This window comes from Python bivittatus, unplaced genomic scaffold (assembly GCF_059951505.1).
Source record: "Python bivittatus isolate LINGU-HERP-01145 unplaced genomic scaffold, Pbiv_v1 ctg000780_np1212, whole genome shotgun sequence".
Taxonomy (NCBI): Eukaryota; Metazoa; Chordata; class Lepidosauria; order Squamata; family Pythonidae; genus Python; species Python bivittatus.
The window spans coordinates 4,374,374-4,397,736 of NW_028277108.1; the positions used below are offsets into that span (position 1 = coordinate 4,374,374).

The 23,363-nt window shown below is 37.6% G+C and overlaps 1 protein-coding gene across 1 annotated transcript; it reads right to left on the reverse strand.

Annotated features, from left to right (window-relative positions):
- Positions 1–314: 314 nt before the first annotated feature.
- LOC103060577 (lipase member M-like) lies at positions 315–14,855 on the reverse strand. Its single transcript, XM_007441226.3, has 9 exons — positions 14,748–14,855; positions 13,339–13,456; positions 11,325–11,523; positions 10,830–10,939; positions 8,626–8,762; positions 6,418–6,564; positions 4,849–4,920; positions 3,443–3,514; positions 315–584 (listed from the first exon to the last, which is right to left on the reverse strand). Exons 1-9 carry the CDS (start codon positions 14,850–14,852, stop codon positions 351–353), a joined length of 1,194 nt encoding a protein of 397 aa, XP_007441288.2. The 5' UTR covers positions 14,853–14,855; the 3' UTR covers positions 315–350.
- Between the last annotated feature and the right edge of the window lie 8,508 nt (positions 14,856–23,363).

The following is a 23,363-nucleotide window of genomic DNA, read 5'->3' on the forward strand; positions in this document are numbered from 1 at the left end:
ACAGACAATCCCGAATCAAAGACAATTGGAAAATTCTCCCTTCTGTAAAGAGGAAGCATTTCAACTACCTTTTCTTATGGAGAAAAAGAAACCTTATAAATACCCATATTCATTAGTTCTGCCCCCAAATACCTTTCTATGAATTAGTTAATCTCTATCTGCTTGCCTTCAATCTCCAACAATTAATGCCACCTCACCCCATTCCATTATAATTATTCCATGCTGTCACCCCTGGTGGAGAATTACAGGGGAGAATTACACAAGTGGAGAATTACAAGAAGAATTACAGTGAAAATCATTGCGTTGCTGCTCAAGTTACCTATTTTATTTTATTTTATTTTGGTCAGAGATTATGTACGTTTCTTCATCAGAGCAATTATTTCATTATACATGCGCCGGGGTGCGTCCAGACCCCAGATGAAATCGAGATGTGCCCATTCTGGAATGGATTTATGGGAAACAAGATGTTTAATTTGAGGCAGTAAAATAGCAATATCTTTTGGGTCTGAAAGTAAATCTTTTCCACCGGTCCATACCGCAGTTGGAACTGTCATATCGCCCACTTTATATATCGGAGGAGTAAACTAAAAAATATACGCAACAATACAAGAAATTAGTTAAGGCACTGGCTGTTTTTTTAAAAAATTCAAAATACATAAATGGAAGCATATTTTTAAACGAATTCTTTATAGTTCTTGGAAGGCTTACAACCATTAAAAAATAAAGCATAACAATATAATTAACGCAATGAAAATCAAAACCATTAAAAATGATTATAATGAACATCATTAAAGTAAATAGTAATTAAATGCTTGATGGAACAGGTGCATTTTTGCCATTTTCTTAAATATTGGGAAGGCGGGGGGCAACCCCCCTCTCTAGGGAACACATTCCATAGCCCAGCAGCAGGGAAATTTTTTGAAAAGCCTCTCCTGCTGATCCAAATCAACTGTCAGATTCACAATGGGGGAATTGGTTCCTCAGATAGCAAGACCCTAAGCCCTTTTAGAATTATGATTATTCCTCCTTCCCCTTTTAAATTACTCCCTTCCCTCATAGGACTTTTAGTTTTTACTAATTCTTTACTAAATATTGGGAGTATGTGTAAAATGTCCTGACTTCAAAATGGGCTGTTCTCTCATGAAGATCTATTCTAACTCCGTTCCCATACATTCAAGAGTTTCAGATATGGTCAGATAGAATGTGTGTTTGTTTGCTTTATTAGGCATATGTGCCATTCTGTCAACTGAGAATTTTAAAATAACAAGAATAATCAAGAATAAGCAATATGGACAGTAGAATATTCTTATGCTGAGGAATCATGTTGGCATGTCACAACTAAATGTCCTGATTATAATTTTATCATGGCTTATTTTATCATACATACATGAAATGTACATCCATAGTGATATTTTCCTTTGGGTTCAGCCCCTAAAGTTCCTTTGCTGTGCAAATTATTCCCAAACTGGTATAACCCAGAAACTTGCAGTGAGGTTGAGGAAATGAGTGAAACTGGTGTAACTTTGTAGGGGTTGGCCATGAGAAACAAGGAATAGGAATCTGGTTGCCCAAGTTTTGTAATTAGCAAGATATGGGAAAGATGTAAAGGTAAACAAGGGTAAAATATGTAATGAAATAAGGATGGGATAAGCAGCTTCTTAGCAGACAAAGTGGAGCTTGCAAGGACAGAATTGGGGTCCTTCTCAGGACAGAAGAGTGGTCCCTCTGGAGGCATAGGTTTGGCAAGAAGTAACAGGTATGGAGACAATAAGGGGTACAAAGCAGTCCTAAGGACTCCATTCGGCAGACAAGTTTGACCCAGAGAGGAAACAAGTCTGGAAGAAATGGCTAAGACAAGGAAAAGGAAGTGGTTGGCTTAGGAAAAAAAAAATAAAGAGTGAAAGATTTAAAGTCAGATAAGAACATAACTTGAGAGGAGGTATTCCAGAAAAGATTGAAAAGATTGAACAACCATTAGTCCAGGATGGTATGAGAACTCCTGTCTTGAGCTTTGGGTTGGACTAGAAGACCTCCAAAGTCCCTTCCAACCCTATGATTCTATGAATGAAGAGAAAAAAGGTAAAGATTTCAAGAAAGAGTAAGGCAAAAGATGACAAAGAGTGGATGGACAAGCTTTCAGTTAGGACAGCAAGTAACAAAATTGCCCATTTGCTTGGGAGTAAGAGGTAAAGGGAGAATGCACAAAGCTTTTTCCAGTTTTCTGGAGTGCCTGCTTGCAGGTTGGGTTCAAGAGAGGTGAATCTGCCCTTGGAGGAATGCAACCCATGAGTTAGCTGGGGGGAAGACTGTGGGCAAGAGAGTGAGGGGTGCGCCTAGTAGGAGGAACATACCCCCTGTTGGACAGCTGCGGGAGCAAACTGTGACTGGAGAAAGGAATGAGCAACCTATGTGGGTTTCAACTGTGGCCATCCAGGACGAAGTACACGAGGAATCAACAAGAGCCAAGAATTCAGAGGAGAGGAGAACAAACTGCTCTGTTCTGCAAGACAACTAAGGTTGTTGAATTGCGTGAATATGTTTGAGATTTAAAATGATTGGGCTTTTTTTAAAAAAAAACAAAACATGCCTAGCTGTTGATGACAGACAGAGAAAAATGGGGGGAGAGAAAGAAATTGGATCTGATGGGATTCATTCCCATGGAGTTCAAGAATTACTGATGCATAGTACTATAGATTTGTGTAGTTCTTGTTCTAATGCAAGAAGCAAAGTAGAGCTGTTCACAGTGTTCTGGTTCTGAGCACTCAATATTCATAACTGTATATCTTGGGTGTTATTGGGTCAATGGGGAGATGGAATTGCCTCTCAGAGTCCCCTGCTGGATGGACATTTGGGTGGCAGATGTGATGGGAAGAAATTCCATAACAGCTGAAAGAAATTCTGCTTGGCATATCTCTGCAGGGATTCATCTTTCAATCCCATACGCATTTTCAATGTTTATATATGCTTTTGGGACCATCAGGACTCCATCTCCACCTTATCCTTACAGATAGGACTGTCTGAATATGTCCTGGGAAGTTAGATTCACAACAATGAACAAATAGACAATAAAATGTTCATGGTAAATAAAATTCCATTTAAAAAACATGTTTTTATTGATTCACCCCCAATTCCTCTGGAATAACTTGACTTCAACTAGCAATCAGAAGGCTTTTAATGATGGAGAACATCTTGCCTCCACGAGGATGCTATTTCAGAAGACCATGGCCATCAGGGAGAAATAACACTTTCCTCTTACTTCCTGGAAATGGGGTACTACTAATAGTTTCTCCAGGGAAGAAACTATTTCTCCTTGGATGCGTTGAATCAGGTTGGATGAGATAGTCAAAGGTACCAGCTGCCAAAGAATTATTTCTCCCCACATACATTTTCTTTGCTTCCCTCTTTTCAAAAATTGCCTGTAAATAAATGAAGATTGCCATACCTGATTATGCTTTTTCTTATTCTTCATCTCATCACCCCAGTCAAAACCCTTGAATAATCCACAGCGAAAATTCTAGCAATAAGGCAGGAATGAAATTAAATACTCTATTACTGGATTAGTAATGATTAATCACAATCATACAGATACCACTGAATGTAGTTTCCACTGAATGTAGTTCAAACTACAATGGAACTATAACTGGCAGTAGAAGATCTGAACACTCACAAACTTTATATTCATGAGACAGTTGCAACTCTACACACATTTACCTAGTAATAAATCTTACTGTACTATTTTTGGGTAGGCACGTACAATATTGTAGTGTAAAAATTTGAGTCAGATATTTGACCTAGAGCTACAGAGAACTTCATTTGCTCTTTTTAGTTGGACCTCTGCCAAAATGCAACTGTCTTGGTCAAACATACTTCTTCAACTTTCAAGTCAGAATTGTTTAGCTATTTTGGTTGAAGCTTGTTGTTTGACTAAAACTCTTCAAGTCATATTCAAGAGTGCTCAGCCCCAAACACTCCAGCTCCAGTTCTCCACTGATATCCAGCTGGTGAAAAAAAGATCACCTGAAAGCAAGAAGGTGACGGTGTCCAAAAAGTCAAGAGGGTGACCAAAACCACACAATCACAGCCTTGCTTTCTTTTTATTTGTGCTGCGTACGATGCATGTAAGGAGTGGGACTCAGATCACGTAGCTGCAGATTCAATCTTGATTTTTTTGACTTCTTTCTGAGGATGTTCCAGCCTGATGGCACTAATCCAGGACGCAGTGAGCCTGATATGAAGGACAGTTCATGACTTTTCCCCCATTCGGTCCCTTGACTGCTTGCCACTCAGCCTTAAAATAGTTTGGGATGCAAAGATTCTTTGCAAATCTGAAATAGTGCTACTATACTATACTACTATACTGCCTGTTGGAAGGCTTCCCCCCCCCTCACCTCTACTTATCTATTTATAAATATGCAACTCTTAGAGAGAAAACATAGGCTTTTGGTGTTCTTTCATACAAAGATAAGTAAGGTATATAATGCCTTGGCACATGACTGTTTGAGAAAGTGAAAAGTAAGGATTTCCCTCTTGATATAATTTTTATTGTTCTTACTTTGAACATATTTGCCCCCCAGAATCAGAGCTCGGAAACCAATAAAATAAATCTTTAAAATATTCAAAATACAAAATCATGTCTGTCATTTTACCTTTGTTACTACAGATCTGTGTTTTTCAAACTTGGTAAATTCCCTGCTGGCTAGGGAATTTTGGGAGTTGAAGTCCACAGATCTTAAAGTTGCCAAGTTTGAAAAACACTGCCGTAGATGATGCCATAATGGCACAAATAAGTAACGCTATTCTAAACTATTACTTCTTAACATGCAATAATATTAAAATAAGCAAATATACCTGTCTCCAATGTAATATATTCTGTACTGATGTTCCAGCTGGTGATCGGGCTGCATATATGTTTATTCGGCTCTAAAGGAAGGGAGGGAGGGATGAAGGAAATTTTAATCTCCTTGAAATGAACATTGACTTTCAGTCTAATGGAAAGATGAATAGATAGATAGATAGATAGATAGATAGATAGATAGATAGATAGATAGATAGATAGATAGATAGGCAGGCAGGCAGGCAGGCAGGCAGGCAGGCAGGCAGGCAGGCAGGCAGGCAGGCAGGCAGGCAGATGATAGACACACACACACTGGTGATAATGCAATCAAAGATCTTTTCTTTGCATAAGGATTCTAGATGACAACATCTTGTAGCCTTTTTCACTTCATCACAGGACTGCCCACAAGATGGTTGAAAAAATTCAAGAAGGTGGCCACGACCTTGCAATTGAACTCCTCCCCTTTTTTTAACTCTGACACACATATGCACACCCTTGCTTCTCAAAATGCCAATATATGAAATATGTAAATAAATAATGATGGGGATGAAGCTGAGCAAGCCTCCTCTGTAGGGAATTATATCAGTCCCTGACCCTTCCAAAGTTTAAAGATCAGAAACTCTCTCTTCCTCTCCTCCCTAGTTCTGTGTGAATATATGCTACAGAAATTTCTGTCTACTACTTTAGCACAGAATCAGAAGGAAACTTCACGAAATATTGATTTGCGCGGCTCCTTTTCTATCCTTCACTCTTTTTGCTACTGTTTTGGAAGAAACGACAGAGAGTAGGATTTCTGAAAGTTGCTGGAAATTTAGAAACAAAGTTAGTTATGGGCTGTTTCTTTAGACTGTATTGTTAGCTGCTAGTGTGATAAATTGGTACTTAAATGCCCTGGATCATTATGCAAATCAATAGTAAAGGGTGTTCTTCGTTTTCAGGAATCAACTACTGTTTCCAATCGGTACCAATTTCTTCTCCCTCCCTCCCTCCCTCCCTCCCTCCCTCCCTCCCTCCCTCCCTCTTTCTTTCTTTCTTTCTTTCTTTCTTTCTTTCTTTCTTTCTTTCTTTCTTTCTTTCTTTCTTTCTTTCTTTCTTTCTTTCTGCTAAATACAAAAAAAAAAAAAACCCTAAAGAAAAAGAATACACAAAATTATAAAAGAAGGGGAAAAAAACCCCAGTCCATATCAGATTTCTTCACTCCACAGCCCATGTTCCCTCAATCATATATCAAATGCTTTTTGCTCAAAACACATTTCTGAATATATGCTCTTCATAGGTTCAGCTGCAAACTACATGTGAATATTTTAGAAGTGAAAAAAGTAGTACATAACTAAGTTCCACTCAATGCATATTATATCCTTTAAAATGGTTTGAAATGTAGATGTATTATCCTTCCATAACTAATTATTCTTTCTATATCCTGTTTATCTCTACATTATTTCTGGTGGATGTGGTTAATGGTTACCCATAAAAACCAAAAATGAAGTTCAGCTGCTTCTATCTAAATAAAGGTATAATTTTAAAATGCCAAAATAACTATTTTGTGATGGCATGACCAAAGGCTGTAAGCAATCAACACTCACCATATTTATATTTCTCATATTATACCCGCTGAGATGGAAAAAGATGTTTCCACAAACACTAGCAAAGAGGTGGCGGCTGCAGAATGTAGCAAGGGTCTTTCTCACTAGCCACTTCTGGGGAAGGAATTCTCTTTTGCCAAACCATGCCTAGAAAATACCAAAGAACTTTGTCAGTTGAAGTAATATGTAGTTTTCCTCACGTCTGGATGTTCTTTACAACTTCTGCTACTGGTACGTGGCTATAGAAGATTAACAAAATATTTATCAGGGCTCTTTTAGTGGCAGGAGAATCTCAACCTTACAGGAAGGAATTGTATGGACAGAAGGAAGTGCAGAGAATGTAAATTGACAGTAGCTTTAATAGATGAGACTTGGCATTAGGAGAAGAAGGTTCCTCTGTATGTGGGGTGGTATAGGAAAAAAAAACAGGATATGAAATAGGTATATATTCTGTACCATCTTTCCCACTTGCTCAGAGGTTGTCTTCTGTCCAATATTGCTAATGGTTCAATCCATCGTGTGTTGGGGGGCTGGACATTATTCATATTTAATAAACTGGGTGGTATACAAATTATTAGCAACTCTTGGTACAGGCCTCATTTCCATTTTGATGGTATGACATCCCATCATTCCATGGATGGCATTCTTCTCCATATTTTGTATATCCTCCTTCTTTCATTTAATAAGAATGTTGGAAATAAGTACATGCATTCTGAAAGCAACTAGTGAAGAAGTCAACTACAGCTTGTACAATTTCAATTTATTCTGATTTCCATTTATTTTTCAAGAAGCTGGCAAATTAGCAAATAAATAAGTAAATAAGTTATGAAGATTTCACCAAGTCCTGTATGCTGTTGTGGATTTAGACATGCCCCTCCTATAGTATTTTAGGTCAAACCTGGCCTAGGGACGAATGTGTCCAGGCAGTAATTAAGGGGGTGCAGATACCCCAATCATTACTCCATCATACAGTGTCCAGAGTGAAACATGAACAAAACAGTAAGAGAATGTGATTTTGTTTGTTTAGATTGATAAGAATATGAGTAGATAAAACAGTCTGCTTATGAAAGATAATAAACTAGTCTTTAATGTGATGCCTGAAACAATAAATATAAACATTATGCAAATCTGCTTAGGAATTTTATTATGTTCAAAGGGATGTTCCTCCAGAAAGTATCCCATAACGGCACCCTTATTCATTATTTGCTTGTTTGTTTAATATAATCAATTTATATGGCCACCAGTGTGCTGGATTTGCTCTGGGAAGCTAACAGAACATTAAAAACAATAATCAACAAAAATAAAACAATGTTCCAGCCATTAGACACATTGTACAATCTCCTAAGATGGGCACATTTAACAACTTGCCCTAAATGCCGGGGGGGGGGGGGACAAAACAAAACAGGTTTTTAATACCTCCTGAAAGTCTAGCAGGTTCAGGGTCTATAGAATCTCTATGGGGAGAGGGGGGAGATCATTCCAAAGGGTGAGTTCTGCCGTAGAAAAGGCACACTTCCTAGATCTAGCCAATGACATTGGAGCAGGTCTAGCCTGGAAAAGTGTGTGGGATGGAGAAGTAGGTTCTGTAAATAACCTGCCTTTGTGCCATGTAGAGCTTTATCAGTGATAACCATCCCCTTGAATTGTACCTGGAAGCCTACTGTAACCAGCGCAGCTCACGAAGTAGCAGTGTTACACAAGCATACCATGGTACACTCATAATTGCCCATGCTGCTGAATTTTAGACCAATTGCAGCTTCCAGATGGTCTTCAAGGGCAGCTCCATGTGGAGCTCATTGCAGTAATCCAACTGGGAGGTGAGTAAGGCATGAGTAACTGTGAGCAGGTATGGGTACAGTTGGCACATCAGTTAAAATTGGGCAAAGGTCCTCCTAGCCAGACCTGCCATATAGACAGTGGTTATCTATTCAGGGGCATCTATTCTGACAGAGGGTAGTCAGAAAAGTCAAGATGGCAATCATGACTGTGAGATTGAAGCTCTGCTCTTTTGTGTTGGTGTGTCACATATAAAAAGGCATCCCTTTGATTATGCAGTTGTGACTGCCATCTTGACGTTGCTAACCATACCCTGTGATGCTTCTGCATACAGAGAGAAGGCTACTAAAACTCAGTGAAATTTTCAAATTAAGAAAATATCCTTTATGACTCTTTGGATGAATAGGAACTGGAATAAAAAGATGAACTTACCTGAAGGAACCTGTCTGGGAGATTAAGAAGTTTTACTATAGGACTTTTGGCATACTTAATTCTAGTCACAGGACCTAAGGCAAAAAACATTTTGATCTTCTGAGCCAACTCTGGCATGGTTGAAAATGCTACAAATGCTGAGAAAAATTCAAGAAGAGACAAAAAAAAAAATTGAGCAAAAAGGAATCAAACTCAACAGGAACTTTCTCCCCCACCCTCTTTAGTTTACACAGCAACATTTCAATATATTGGCCACATACATTTTAATTATTTAACAGGCTTTTTTTTTTTTTACAGAAGTACTTTTGTGTGACTACAGTGGTACCTCGGGATACGAACGCCTCTACTAACGAACATTTCGGGTTACGACCAGCTTCAGCAGGAAAATTTTACCTCGGGCTAAGAACTTGCCTCTACTTACGAACTGGATCCGTGGCCATTTTCCCTGCTGTCACGCAGTCGCGGCTTCCTGTGGGCGAGGTCGCGGTAGCAAGGAGATGTTCAGTGAGGCTCATGGTGTGTTTTGCGGTGTTTTGTGAAGGTTTTTGGTGTGCGTGTTAGCATGGCTCCAAAGAAAATGCAGAGCAGGCTTGGCGGGAGTCAGGCTCTGAAGAGGAAATTGCCTCAGGTTGCGACCAAATTCGGGCGGAGGGCGGAACGGATTAACCGGATTTACATTGAACCCTATGGGGAAATTCGCCTCAGGTTGCGACCAAATTCGGAGGGCGGAACGGATTAACCAGATTTACATTGAAGCCTATGGGAAACTTTACCTCGACTTGAGACCAACTCGAGTTGCAACCAGAGTCACGGAACGGATTAAGTTCGTATCCCGAGGTACCACTGTATACATTTTTCTTACATATACACATGTACACCCACACACAGAGTAACGGTGGCTTTCTGAACAATGAAGCTCTGTAACAATACAAACTTTCTTTTAACTTTTAAACTTCTTTTGAAACATCCTGGGTACAAATTCTCTTGTGGAATTCCCAATTTACACCACATGCCAGATAAACTCGTAGAATGAGACATGTGGCTGAACTGGTGTCAGAAGCATCCCCAGATGAGTGTTAAAGTAAATAAAGATGGTGTGTGCCACTGTGTGATTGTAACCACCATCTTGACCTTTTAGATCACTACCTCTCAGACACCCCTCTGTGTTCCTCCGTACTGTAGTGCCTCACATCAGCACCGTGCTCCCCTAAGAAACATGCACTTGATGTTTACCATGACAGTTGTCCTCATCCACAGATCTATGGGGAAATCTTGCCTGATCAGGCCCCTTTTCATATGGAGGAGTTGCCTCCACATATATCTGTACAAATGGACAATTAGTGGGGGAGGTAATGACCATTCATGGCAATGAACAGTGGACAAGGGTAAACCATTTCCACATTCATTCAATATTGCGAAAGGAATCATTTGAATTCTCCCTTGATACTGGAATAATTTATACTAAAAAAAGCCAAAACACTTTCATTATGGTAATGCTTTCAAATTAATGGCCTTTAAAATTGTCCTCTATGCCTAAAGCATATTTTTGACAGTCCATCACACCTTAAAGCTTTTTTGGGAGTGGGGGGAACTAACATAGAAATCTATTTTTCCTGGTGTAAAAGTTACTGGCAGTTATGTTTTCTATTCAGTGACATAAAAGTGGTGGAATTGAATAAACACGGAGCAATGGGGTAGGAAACAGAATCTCTGGAGGGCTAGAGATAACTTTTGAACCCTTTGGCCCTCCATGTTTGGCTTCATTGCCTCTGTTTTCACTAGGAAGTTGTTAGCACCAGTAGTACCAAGCTGTATTGTTCCCCATAGGCCTCTGCTATTTTGAAAATCTAGCCCAGGGAAACATTGACAAGGGGAGGGGGTGCAGTAGTGCAATACAGGCACAGAATGAAGTTAATACAATGAAAAGAAAGTATGACCACCCTGATTCAGTTCTTTTCATGGAAGCTCCAAAGGAGTACTGCTGGTGGAGGTGGCAATCTTATTTCTGACCTGAATGATTATCAAATGAAAGCTATCAAAACTTTCAGGCAAGGCTCAAATCCAATTTAATGCTACTCTAATAACATTCTTCTTCTTCTTCCTCTTCTGTCTTTCCTCATAATATGAAACACTTCCATAGTTGGACTGCTATTAGTATTACACAGATTAAAGCACTACCTATGTGTTTTTATTCATTAACATACCTATTGTAGCACCTTGTGAGTAGCCAACATAATATAACTGTTGTTGGCCAGTTTTCTGTAGAATAAAATTGAGGACAGCTGGAAGATCATGCTTTGCCATCTCATCAAAGCTAGAGAAAGATACAAGACACAAGAACTGAATTCAGGAATGAATTTAAAAATCTGATCTGGATTCTAAAAGAAACCAAAATAATTTGGGAATGGTACATGATTATCCTCTAGAGGGTGTACCAAAAATGCCTATTGTATATTACATATACATCCCACAATTCTGCAGAAACAATTTGTAGACAGATGCAAACATTGGAGTACTGAATATACAATATGGATTAGAAAGGATGCATTCATTCTTAGAACCAAACACCAGGTCTTGTTGAATTATTTTGGATCTTAAATTTTTTGGCATGGTACAGAATCTCTTTTCTCTCTTAGTTCTCTTAGTAGAGAATCCATATCCCTGTTGTAAAATATAAAAACTGCAATAATTAAATATACCTGAAGGCCCAAAATTCATCTTTGCTTACAGACAGATTTTGGTGACTTCTGGACCATGTATTTCCCCTGCTGTTTCCAATCCAAACATCATATCCAGCATCTGCGAGGATGAAGCCCAAACTGTTGTGGGCCAAGTTGGTCACCCAGTTGCTTCCATCTCCTAGTAAACCATGCTGGAGAAACACTACAGGTTTCAGACCTGGAGTAAAATATAATGTTTTCCTTAGATATTAAGTTCATTTTGTTTTACTAAGAATAAATGTGTCAAAAGGATGGAAAGAAGGAAAAATTATGATATACCCTTGTAGGATGCATTAGCTTGGATTTCAAAATGTTTCCGCAAATGGATGTATTTCAACTTTAAAGTTACAATAAGATGTGAGTTTCAGCTCCCAAATGTCATATTTCTTAAATAGCAAAAATATCCAGTGTCATTCTAAATCTTTGTAATGTGTCAGATTTCTTCCCTATAAAGAACTAAGTTTTTTTTGTGCTAATTTTTGATATAGGCTTATCATTATTATCATCAGAATTTCATTTACAGTTGAAATTCAGATAATAATTATTAGGCTTCCAAATTCAGTGGGAGATGTTTAAGTACACCGTTAACTCCGGTAATGAAATACATGAAATCCTAAACTCATTAAGTTGGAGTTATTCTGTGTGAAGATTTAAAAATGCTGTTTTTTAAGTAGATGATCATAGGATTGTACTATTTGGCACGTAACATTGGCTGGATTACAGTATGTTCTTCAGTTTTATATTTTCACTGCAGTTTGAAAGTTCAGATTTCTCTTATTTTCCCTTGCAAGTACTGCGCTAACCAGCTTGCTATCCTACTGGAAAAGTGATTCCTCTAGCAGTGTTCAGGCAGAGTCAAAATTGTAATTGTGTTAAGGTTTAATTTTATTAGAATTTAATTCTAATTTTATTACAATTATTTAATTGTAATCTGCTGCTGGTTTCTTAATTGAAATATTTAAATATGCCCGATTTCTAGATTCTTTTCAGAGGGTTTTAATTAATGGTTTAATATAATAGTGGTATGTTTTACTACTATAAAGCCATTACACATTATGTAGGTTTTCAGAACAGGCTAATCCAGAAGCAAACTATAGGATGATTTTCTGTCCTGCAAGTACCATATCAGTGTAGTCACAATTTTTCAGCTTGATGTCACATCTCAGTTGATGGACAAGCATATCAACCAAACTCTGAATGAACTCCATAATTTATTTCTCCACATCTGGAAAAGTTAATGCATCTTGCGGTTATTTGGTATCTTGTGCAACTTTCCTCAGCTATGAAGGAAGTGACAAGACAAGAAGGAATGGAGAAGATGAAAATGACAAGTGCCAAACTCAAGAGGGTCCTTAGTAATGGATCTTCCAGTGCTTCCTTCCTACTACACTCTGTTTACTTGGCAATGATGTAGGAAACAGAGGTAACCATGTAAATTCCTCACAAAATGATGCAGTAATATGAGGTCAATATTAAGTTTTTGGAAAGTTAAAATTGTGGCTTGTATTGATAGCAAAGCAAGTGCCAAATTTAGCAGGCTCTACCTGGAAGCTGGCACTCTGCCTCAAGATCTGCCAAAGTTGAATGTGAGCAATTGCAGGAAAACAGGGGCCGAGGTGTTAGAAGGTTTATCTAAGAAGAGCCAGCTCAGCTCAGAAGTGAGAGATTTGGGAAGAAACCATGTCAAAGAGAATGTGCCTTCATTAACTCACTATAACTGAAACTGGGAATTTACTCTTACAGTTTTCACAACACTGTATTTACTACAGTGCAGCATTAAAGGTACATCCCTGAATTCCATGCCATTCTTGCTTCTTGATCTTGTCACCTAGATGGGACTCATTGTTAAGAATTATCCATTTTAGCTAGCATTTGATTTGTCTGGACCTTTTTCCATCCATCCATTCATGAAGATAGTCTTGGAGATGTGCCTCATTTTTATTTTACTATGTTTTTACCTCACCCTATTGTATATCATATAAATTTATCTTACCGGAATCCAGCTGATTTTTTCTGCCAGATGGAATTCTGTTCAAGCTAAGAATATAGCCATCCACTGTCATCACTTTATACTCCTCGCTCAGGTAGCCTTTGTGGCTAATAAGTTCATTCTGCAACAGAGTAAAAACAAACCAACGAATCAGCAGATTTTCACAGAATTCCTATTGTGGCACTATCTAATCTCAGCTTCTGAAATGATGTATGATGTATCTACAGCTGAGAACTGAATAATTACTAGAGAAATATAGTTTTAGGAAGCTGATAGTAAGTTATTACCATAAATGCCTCCCTATCACAGCTCTTCTTCTCTCTCTTTTTAAGGCTGTTATGATGGTGCCTTATATTTTACCCCTCAATTTCTGGGTCAGTGGTTATTTTTTTCTAGGAGATATAAAAATAATGATTGAAATAGCACCACATTATGCATCTTTTTAAAATAAATATTAACTAGAAAGATCTGAGGGAAGACGTGTGATCAACTGATGGCGACATATCATTTTGCCCCAAATCATAAACTCATCTTGAATCTGGAGTAATTGGGCTTAGGTGAAAATGATTGGTATCTCTTTTTTCCATTGTGCACAGTAGAAGATCATTTGAATAAAGAAATATATATACTGTGATTTGATGTTTATAAAAATTTGATACAATTTATCCAGCTTTCATCAGGTCTATGGGAAGTGTTCAGTTGGCTTTCGATTTGCTTAGTGTATGGTTGCCTTGCTTTATATTCATAAAGCGGGAGGAAAAGGCATAAGAATCTTGAACATATGTGCACTTGAATACACTTCCAAGACTTCTGAACATGATTTCAACAGAGAATGAAAATGAGTGCCACATCTCTCTAACCTTTTGGATAACTAATTACAGTAGAACAGCTCAGGTAGCTTTTCTTGAGCCACAGGACCTGGCTGCTTTGATGGGCGAAATCTAGATTGAATCAACCAATCTGAATACAGCATACTTTGATATATTGTAACATACAACCTGGGGATGGCTGGCGCCCTGATGATGCTCCCTGAGCCAAATACTCACCCATTACCATTAATTCTTGGAATATATTTATTATTTGTTTAGGACTACTGTTATATTGTATTTTTAATTAATTTTATCTTCTCTGTAAGCTGCCCAGAGTTGCTTTTTAATGAGATGGGCAGTGAGAAATTTGATATACAAATAAAAATAAATAAATAAGATCAATTAATTACATCCATTAAAAATAGGGGAAGGAAACAATCATGTATAACTTGATAAAATGGATGGTGGGTATTTAACTTGGAGGTCCCAGGAAATAGAATGATTCTAGAAGTGGGTTTTAAAAGTATGAGAAGCACATTTAAAGTTGAGGAATTGTGCGAATGCATCACATTAATTTTCCATAAACAGCAAAAGGCAACTTACGATATTCATAAAGGCTTCTGAAACGGCAGCTCTCTTTGTTCTCATTAGCTGTTTTGAATGGGCAAATCCTTGGAACAGACATATCATAACAATGACCGCCTGCATCCTGTGCCTGTTTAACAAACCGTGTAATTTCTTAATGAGTGCTATATCTAGCATAAGGAAACAACTTTGCTTGTTAGAAAGCTGTACCAACACATCCATTCTAATAGTTACTGTTTAACATACCCCAAAAAAAAAAAAAAAGTCCTCTGGATCTGCTTGCTAAAATAATTAGTTTGCATACTCCAAGCAACTTTCTTCCTTATTTTTCATAGAAACCACAGAATGTGCTCAAAAGTAAGTATTTAAAAAAATCTTAAGTTTCTTTCATTTTTAAACATAGCAATTTTGTATCCTCCCCCAAGTTGTTTTAGACAGGTTGATTAGAAAATTCTAAAAGTGTCAGTGAGACACGGGCAAAATGTATTCAGTTCTGATCTATTTCTATTTCTATTATTTCTATTTCAATTATTTCTATTTTTATCTCCATCCTGGTCAGCTCTACCTTGTTAATTAACATTTTCAAGGGACCAGCCATATTTCTGTGATGTATACAGGTCTGAACCTAGACATCTGTACAAGAGAACACAACTTCTGATTCAGTCTAGTTTCATAAGCAGAAAAGCTGTACATGGAACAAGAAACATTTATGCTCCCCAAAGAAAAAGCAGGGAACAATAAAATTGCATAAAAAAACCAACAACTTCTCTTTGGAAATACTTTTTCTCTTGTCTAGAAATAGCTACAAATCAGAACCTATATCCATTCAGTTCATTCATATGAATGAACCTATAGGATGAACTTCTAATCACAAGAAAGGAACTGAAGCACTATTTGCAGATCAATCAACACACTGACATGTCAGAACAATTTCATACATATTCAAGTCATACTGCTCTAATAATTATTATTATAATAATAAACATCTGGCTGTGTGACCAACCATAACAATAGCAGTAAGGTATTAAGCTTGTGTCCACCCAATTCTCAACAACTCTGGCATTTAAACATTTTAAAAATGTGTCTATGTATTCTGCTAATCAAAGCTCCCTCTCCTTATTCTTTTCTCTCACTATCTTAAGAATAACTAAAGAAAAACAGTAAAACTATGTAACTCCCTTTATAGCTGGTGGCAGTCCTTTCGTCTTTAGAGTTTTAACAAAGACACAGATAGCTTCAGGGGGAAAAAAGAAATAAATTACCAAGCATATGCCTCTCTACAAACATACCTCTTTTAGTAGTCCAAAAGACGATAGTTAATACTTACTGAATTTAACATTCACCTGTTCCTCCAAGAGTTTTAAATGTTGAGATGGAGACTCCTGACACAATATTTATACCAGAATGTATGATAAAGGTCATAGATAAGTTACAACATTTAACTTTTCCCTTGAAATTATTTACTGCTGGCATCTCTTCCTCTTCTCCTTTTAGTTGCTACTTCAGTTTAGTAATATTGAAAGAAGCTCATTGAAAACCAGATCTGGCTTAGGCACTCCTTACATTTTTAGGACTGTTATAGGTTAGTGAGATGTTCAAGCTACTTCAGAGAGAAGTGGAACATTGAAGGGAAGGAATTTCAAATACAAAGGCTTTGTATCATTCCATGGACTTCTAATCAGAAGAATATGTTTGTTTCTACAGTTTTCCAGCACATTCCCTATGTGTGCACTGCTAAGAATATATTATCCATAAAACGTCAGGGATTCACCTTGCTGTTGTTTGATATCCAGACATCTGAGCTCATAGATCCTATGTGTTCCATCACTGGCAGGTTTGGAAAACATATTATCATCTGTTTCTGAAGCCAAACATAATTTGAACATTTGGATCCTATCCTATGATTAAGAGGTCAATCTGTCAAGTGCAAGCCAAAAGTGGCAAGATTCTAGGCACATTGCATCTTCAGGAGTGCAATCACATGGGTTGTTCCAAGGAAAAATACCTCTTTCCTTTGAAATGCTTTGTAGCACTGAACTACAAGACCTACAGAGGTCATGACCTCCAAAAGAATTAAGATTTGTTATCTATCCAGGGATAATATATGCCATTGTCATTAAATGAATGCATCACTAAGAGATATATAGGAATAAACCAAACAAATAAAGACTTTGTAATTTCAGAAAAACCCATGTTGTCCTTTGTCATTATATACCCTCAATGAAAAAACCCACTGGGTTTTTCCTTCATTTTTACATTTGCATACACATTCATAAATTACACAAAATAATGATACTGTGTTATAGTATGGATGACTATGATAGGCATTTAATATCATTCTTTTAAGCAGAGTGTTCAAACTGCTTTGCAGCCATTGTCTGACTAACATTATCTTTGCAACTTTGAGTCTCACTTAATAATTTGTAGAATACTCCATTCAAATAAATGAACTAAAGTTAGTCATGATTTATATGACATTCAACCCTTTGTGTTTTCTCTGATCCTTCAGAATATTTTTAGATAAAGAATAATGTATGGTATTTGAGACATTGGTTTTTAAATCAGTTTAAGGCTGGCTCTTGGCTTTGTAGATTGTATTTTTCCTCCCAGTGGAATGAATCAGACTCCTGCATTGTTCTGAAATTTTGCTGGGTCTTCTCTTTGGCCAGGTTGAATTCATTGCCCTCTGCTGCCTTGCTGGAACACTACAATAATATTCCCCATCTCTAATATATCCAGTATGTCCTTGTGGAGACAGCTCTGTGGAATCCCTGAAATCACATGTTCTTTTGCTCTTTCTACCTGGAAACCCAAAGAAGTTTTATTTCTCCTATCCTGAAGACATTTTCTGGAAGAAAGCTTGATTTTATTTACCTCTTCTCTGACCATTGTTCAGATACATCCTTCCAGGTTGCCCAGTTCTGCATGTCTCTATGTACTATTTGCCTTTCCTCAGATTTCGAAAATCTACCTGTCAATACATCTCTAGTTTCACTTGTTCTATTTTTCTCTGATTGTGAACTTATGAACATAATAAAGATTTGATTTGGAATACTTCTGATCAAATCAATGTATTGTAATAATGTGTTGTGATTGTCTGAACCGGTTGGTTGCCTCGGATTTTATTTTTGCCAAACATAGTATATGTACTATCTGCCTTTCTTCAAGTTTGAAAAATCTATTATCATTCTATTCTGATTGATTATGTGCCACCGAGTTGTTTTCAACTCTTAGAGACCACATAGATAGATTTTCTCCATGATGATCTATCCCTAACCTGTTCTTTCAAGTCTCCTGATGGTGCACTCATTGCCACTGTAACCAAGTCCATCCACCTTGCTGCTGGTCATCCTCTTCTTCTCTTTCCTTCCATCTTTCCCAGCATTAGAGCCTTCTCCAGAGAGCTAGGTCTTCGCATAAAGTGTCTGAAGTAGGATCATTTGAGCCTAGTCATTTGTGCCTCCAGTGGAAACTCTGGGTTGCTCAATGACCCATTTGTTTGTTTTCATGGCTGTCCACAGTATTCTCAGGAGTCTTCTCCAGCACCAAAGTTCAAAGGCATCAGTGCTCTTCCTATCCTGATTTGATTCGATTTGATTCTGTCCATAATTCTGTTCTGTTCTATTTTTGTCTGAGTGCTAGCCTTATGGCCATAATAAAGAATTGTTTTGATTTGGAACATTTTTGATTAAATTAATGTATCATATTCCTGTGCGGTCATTGTCAGAATTGGTGTCAGCCCTTCAAGGTAGACCAGACTAGGAAACCAAAGTCATGAATGCTAATACTACTTTTATTTTAAGGTTAGAGTAACAGAATCTTGCAAATCTGAATACACTTCCCCCTCCCACCCTTTATCTTCGTGAGAACTAGGAATGGTCTGAAACACTTTCTCAAATTACAATTCTGTCCCAGACTTCGATTTCCTTTATCTGACTATTGTCTTGGTTCCAGCTCTTCCTCAAAGTTCCTCAAAGTTATTCCTTCTTCTCATTACAATTGGTCGGTTGCCCCAGGTTTTACTTTTCACAGACATAGTATATATTTCTTAAAAGATGAAGAGGATGGAAAGCTCTCCAGGTTGCTATAAGAAGCAGAGGGAAGCCAGTAATGTTGGGAGGGAGATTTTGCTGCTATTGTTACTAAAGTGACCTTTGGTTGTATAGGTTTGTACATACCACAGTTCAAGGAAGAAAGAAGAAGCATTGTTGCCTCCTCCAACTTGATTCATTTAGGTCAAGTGAGAAGCAAACTATATTTGACTCTGAATTCAAAAAGAGGAAGCCATGATTCAGTTCACAGTGTGACCTATCCAATCAGGCCAACTGAGGAAAGAAAAAGGGAAGGAAATAGAAGCAGACTGGTAACCAATGCAGCTTGCAGAGCATAGGTGTGACATGTGCCGTTCTAGGGGCACAAATAACTGCCCACGCTGCTGCATTTTGCACCAACTGAAGCTTCCAGATACTCTTCAAGGGCAGCCCCATGTAAAGTGCTTTACAGTAGTCCATTTGGGAGGTTACTAGGGTGTGAGTGACCATGAGCAAATCCTCCCAGTGTAGGAATGGGCAGAACTGGCACACAACATGAAGCTGTGCAAAGACTCTCCTAGCTATGACTGCCACCTGCTCTTTGAGCAGGAGGTGCAAGTCTAGAAGGACCCCTAAGTTGTGCACTGTTTAGGGCAGTGCAACCCCACCTAGCACCACAGATGTTATAGTCCCAGATTCCAAAACCCGGGCTGATGCCACACCTAAAACCCCACTGGGCACATTTCTGAAAGGGCCCCACCCCCTTCCAGACCTAACCAGGACTAGGTAATACATGCTAGAACAATCTTCTTATCTGTGATTAAATCACGACAGGGCCGACCTGGCATGTATTACCAAGTATTATATGCGTATAATCGTATTATATGTTATACCATGTGTTACATGGGATTATAAAGAAAAATCTGATTATCAAACAATCACTATCATATAAAAGATGCTTCCTATGGCTGGGAATTGTGGGGATCTGGGCCTTTTTTGATAGCTTTTGCAATTTTCTGACTACACTTAGAATTTTAGAATTTCTCATTTTTAGAAGATAACCCTGTTAGTTCTTTTTTTCCATCTCAAATTCTATATGTAAATTTGATTGGATTTTCATGTTAATTTATCTTATTACATGTATTTTCATCAAACACTTTTCCTAATGGTCATCTTTTGCAAATTATTATTTTTGACTATAATGAATATGTCTCCACTTCCTTCTAACATATACAACTATTCTAATATTTGCACAACTGTGCAAATATTTGTATACTGTTTTGAGTTGCAATCTGAAGCATAAAATTTAGAAAAGAAAAAATTTAGAATGCAGTTACATTCCAAATTCCATAAAGATTCAGGAAATATGAAGTAGGTACATTGTAAATGGAATGATTCACTCTTTGGACATCTTTGTACCTGCAAAATAGGGCCACCAATCTCTGGAGGGCTCACAAAATTAAAAATGATAAAAACATCTGCAAAAACATAAAACACACAGCAGTTGAGAGAAATTACAAAAAACATCAGTCAACACAACTGAGAAGTGGGCTCTGTTACACACCCAGGGTCCCAGCCTGTAGCACAAAACCAAATCTTCAAGACCTTACAGTAGACCAGTAGGGAAGGTGTTGATCTGATCGCTGGAGGGATGATGTCCCAGAGAGCATGGCAGAAAAGTCTTTCCTCCTGTGCTCTGCCAACACTGCTTAGCAGATAGGGCCCTATTATTTCTACTACTGCTGTTTCTAGCACATTCAGCTATAGGCATCTGGAACTGTTTTGTAGCACATTCAGCCACAGGCATCTAGAACAAGCCACAATGATGTTACACCTGTCCTGATGTCACTGTGACATCACTTGCCCCTTTACTTCCCTGTGGGGATCATCTCATTGATTTTACTTGTAGGAACGTCAAGGGAGGTAGAGGAATAGTCATGTGTCACTGCTTCAAATTTATACCACAAGACTGATTATATCAATCTCTGACTTCTTCCTCAAATCCAGACTCTTCCCCATTGCATTATCTTATTAAAAACTCCAACTGCATAGTAATCATTTTTCTTTGATGGTGTTTCATTTGGTTACTATTTTAAGCCCTTAGATGCTTTAGCATTTAAGTTCTTAAAATGTCAGAAGGTTGGTTGACTTCTCCTGAACTTAACCAACCCTAATTGCACTCAGAAAAATAAATTGGCTCTATCAAGCCTTTTCACACCTAACACTTAACTAACTAACAAGAAGTTGCTAATCTCATCTCATTCCTAACTTGCATTCTTAAACCAATGGCTGAGTCATAAAACAAAGTAGAAGAGCTGGAACCTCAGGACAAATGCTTATTCATACTTTGGACAAAAACAACATGTAATGAAGCTAGTTTTTGTTGGCTTGTTCTGTTTTGTCCTTCCATAAAAAGAAAAAAAGGGGAACTGCTTTACCATTTCTTTTTATCTTATGGAAAGGATTTTTTTTTCAGTTCCTGGTATCTGTGGATGCATGTCAGAATGGAGAAGGTGTTTAAGTAATACAAAAACATTAATGGTGAAAGGGCTATTTTTAGGGATTTCACTTTTTCTCTTCAAAGCCATATACAAAGAGAACATCATGTTTGTTTTATGTAGTATTTTGCCTTTCGACCTATAACACAAGGGGCCATACAAATAAAATATTAAGAACAGTAGAAATGTTATTAAAATACTTATTAAAATATGAATTCTTAAAATATTAACAATAATATTTGAATTCTTAAAAATTAAGGACACAGTTAATCATGTTAACGTTTGGAAAAACAATAAATCATGAACATTACATAAAGAGTCAGTGGGGGGAACAGATGGGCAGTGGGAAGATTCTAGAAAAACAGAGAAGAATGTGAATATTTCCATATGAATTATTCAACAGACAAATGGGCTCTGATAGAAGAGGTGACAAAAATTATATTAATATTATGGTCATGCAGAAGTTGACTTTTGTCCCATCTGGTTTAAATTAATTAAATATGCACAACAAAGGCATAATGATTGTTTGCTACCTGCTACCAGGTTCCTAGATAATTTAAATAAATGAGATTATAGCTTTCTTGCTTTTATATTGCCTTCACTGCATAGTAAAACAAATTACAGTTTAATTAAAAAAAAACAATTATACAAACACTAATAACCCATTAGCAAAATTACCTCAGCACAGTGTAATGCCAGAAGGTATGAATATTTTTATTAAAGTCACTTACCAGAATTGTAAACAAAAACACATTACAAATAAAAATAAACACAAAACAAGATAAAATATTACAGTTGGTGGTGGGTTTGTCAGTGGATAATGAAAGTCTGCCTAATTTTACAGGCAGTATAACAAAATTTTGCTACCTTCAAGGAGACTGAATCATCCTGATCTGATAACAACTGTACATAAACAAGATCAGAATTTCCTGGGTGTTTTACCAGGTAAGTTATAAAGTAGGTCCTTGAGTCCTTATAAAGGGTACAGTATAGCAGGACATGAACTGTAGTTTCAACAGCCCCTTGTCCACAGGGGCACAGCGTCAGCTCATAGGGGACTTTTTTGTATTGGCCCTCCAAAACTCCTGTGGGGAGAGTGTTGAAGCATGCTAAAGTTAGCGCTCTTCAGAATTTGGAAACCGTGATGTGGTGTAAGTATCTCACTGGTTTGTAAAAAGTGGTTTGACTGCTCAGAAAAACGTTCTTAGGTAGAGTAGACTGGTCCTGTTGGGCTTTCAGGTCTTTGATATATTGTTTAAATGCACTGAGTGTATGCTCATAACCCATCAGTAGGAACACCTTCCTGGAAAAGCTGAGATGTTGAAGTTTCTGTGAGATTGTCCTGAACAATATTGATTTGTAATTGTCCTCAGTAAGGAAAGAACTCAAACCTGTGGGAAAGAACAGTAACTTCAACCAATGTTTTATGATACATGGTGCCTCTTTTGACTTTAGACAGTCCTGCCTCCCTCTTTAATGCTACATTTGGAATGCAAGGGGCTACCCCTTAAGAATTTAGACTGGACCCTTTCAAGAGGAGTAAAGGAAGTATGAAGTCCTAGCTGGATACCAAAAAGTAGTTGTGCTGCTAGGATATGCTGTGCTGCTCTGGTGAAGTGAAACGATGGAATTGTGGCCACTGTTTTTTGAGCATTGCATAATTTTGGTGTGCGCAGCATTTGGTGGAGCTGTGGAAAACCATGCCAAATATTGAAAAGATTTCACTTGTTCAATATGCTGGCCATTTATCCTCCAGGCATGCAGATTAGGATCTTAGTTTTACTAATGTTAATGTCCTCAGAGCAGCAATTGGCCAGAGCACTCAGAGCTCATTTGAATCCAATTAATGTTTGTAATAGAAGTACTATGTCATCTGCATACAACAAAGTTGCAATATGTCTGTTTGCTTGGTGTGGGGGATGGGCGGTGATGTTCTAATTCATTTATTTTGGCCACGAGTGGATTTATGTGCAGATTAAACAGCAGGGGAGCTAAAAGACATTCCTGCCTCACTCCTCTGTAAGTTGGAATCTCATTAGTGTGGTGGCCTTACATCTTCATCAAACTTTGATTCTAGGATCCTTATAAAGATTATGCATAAACAA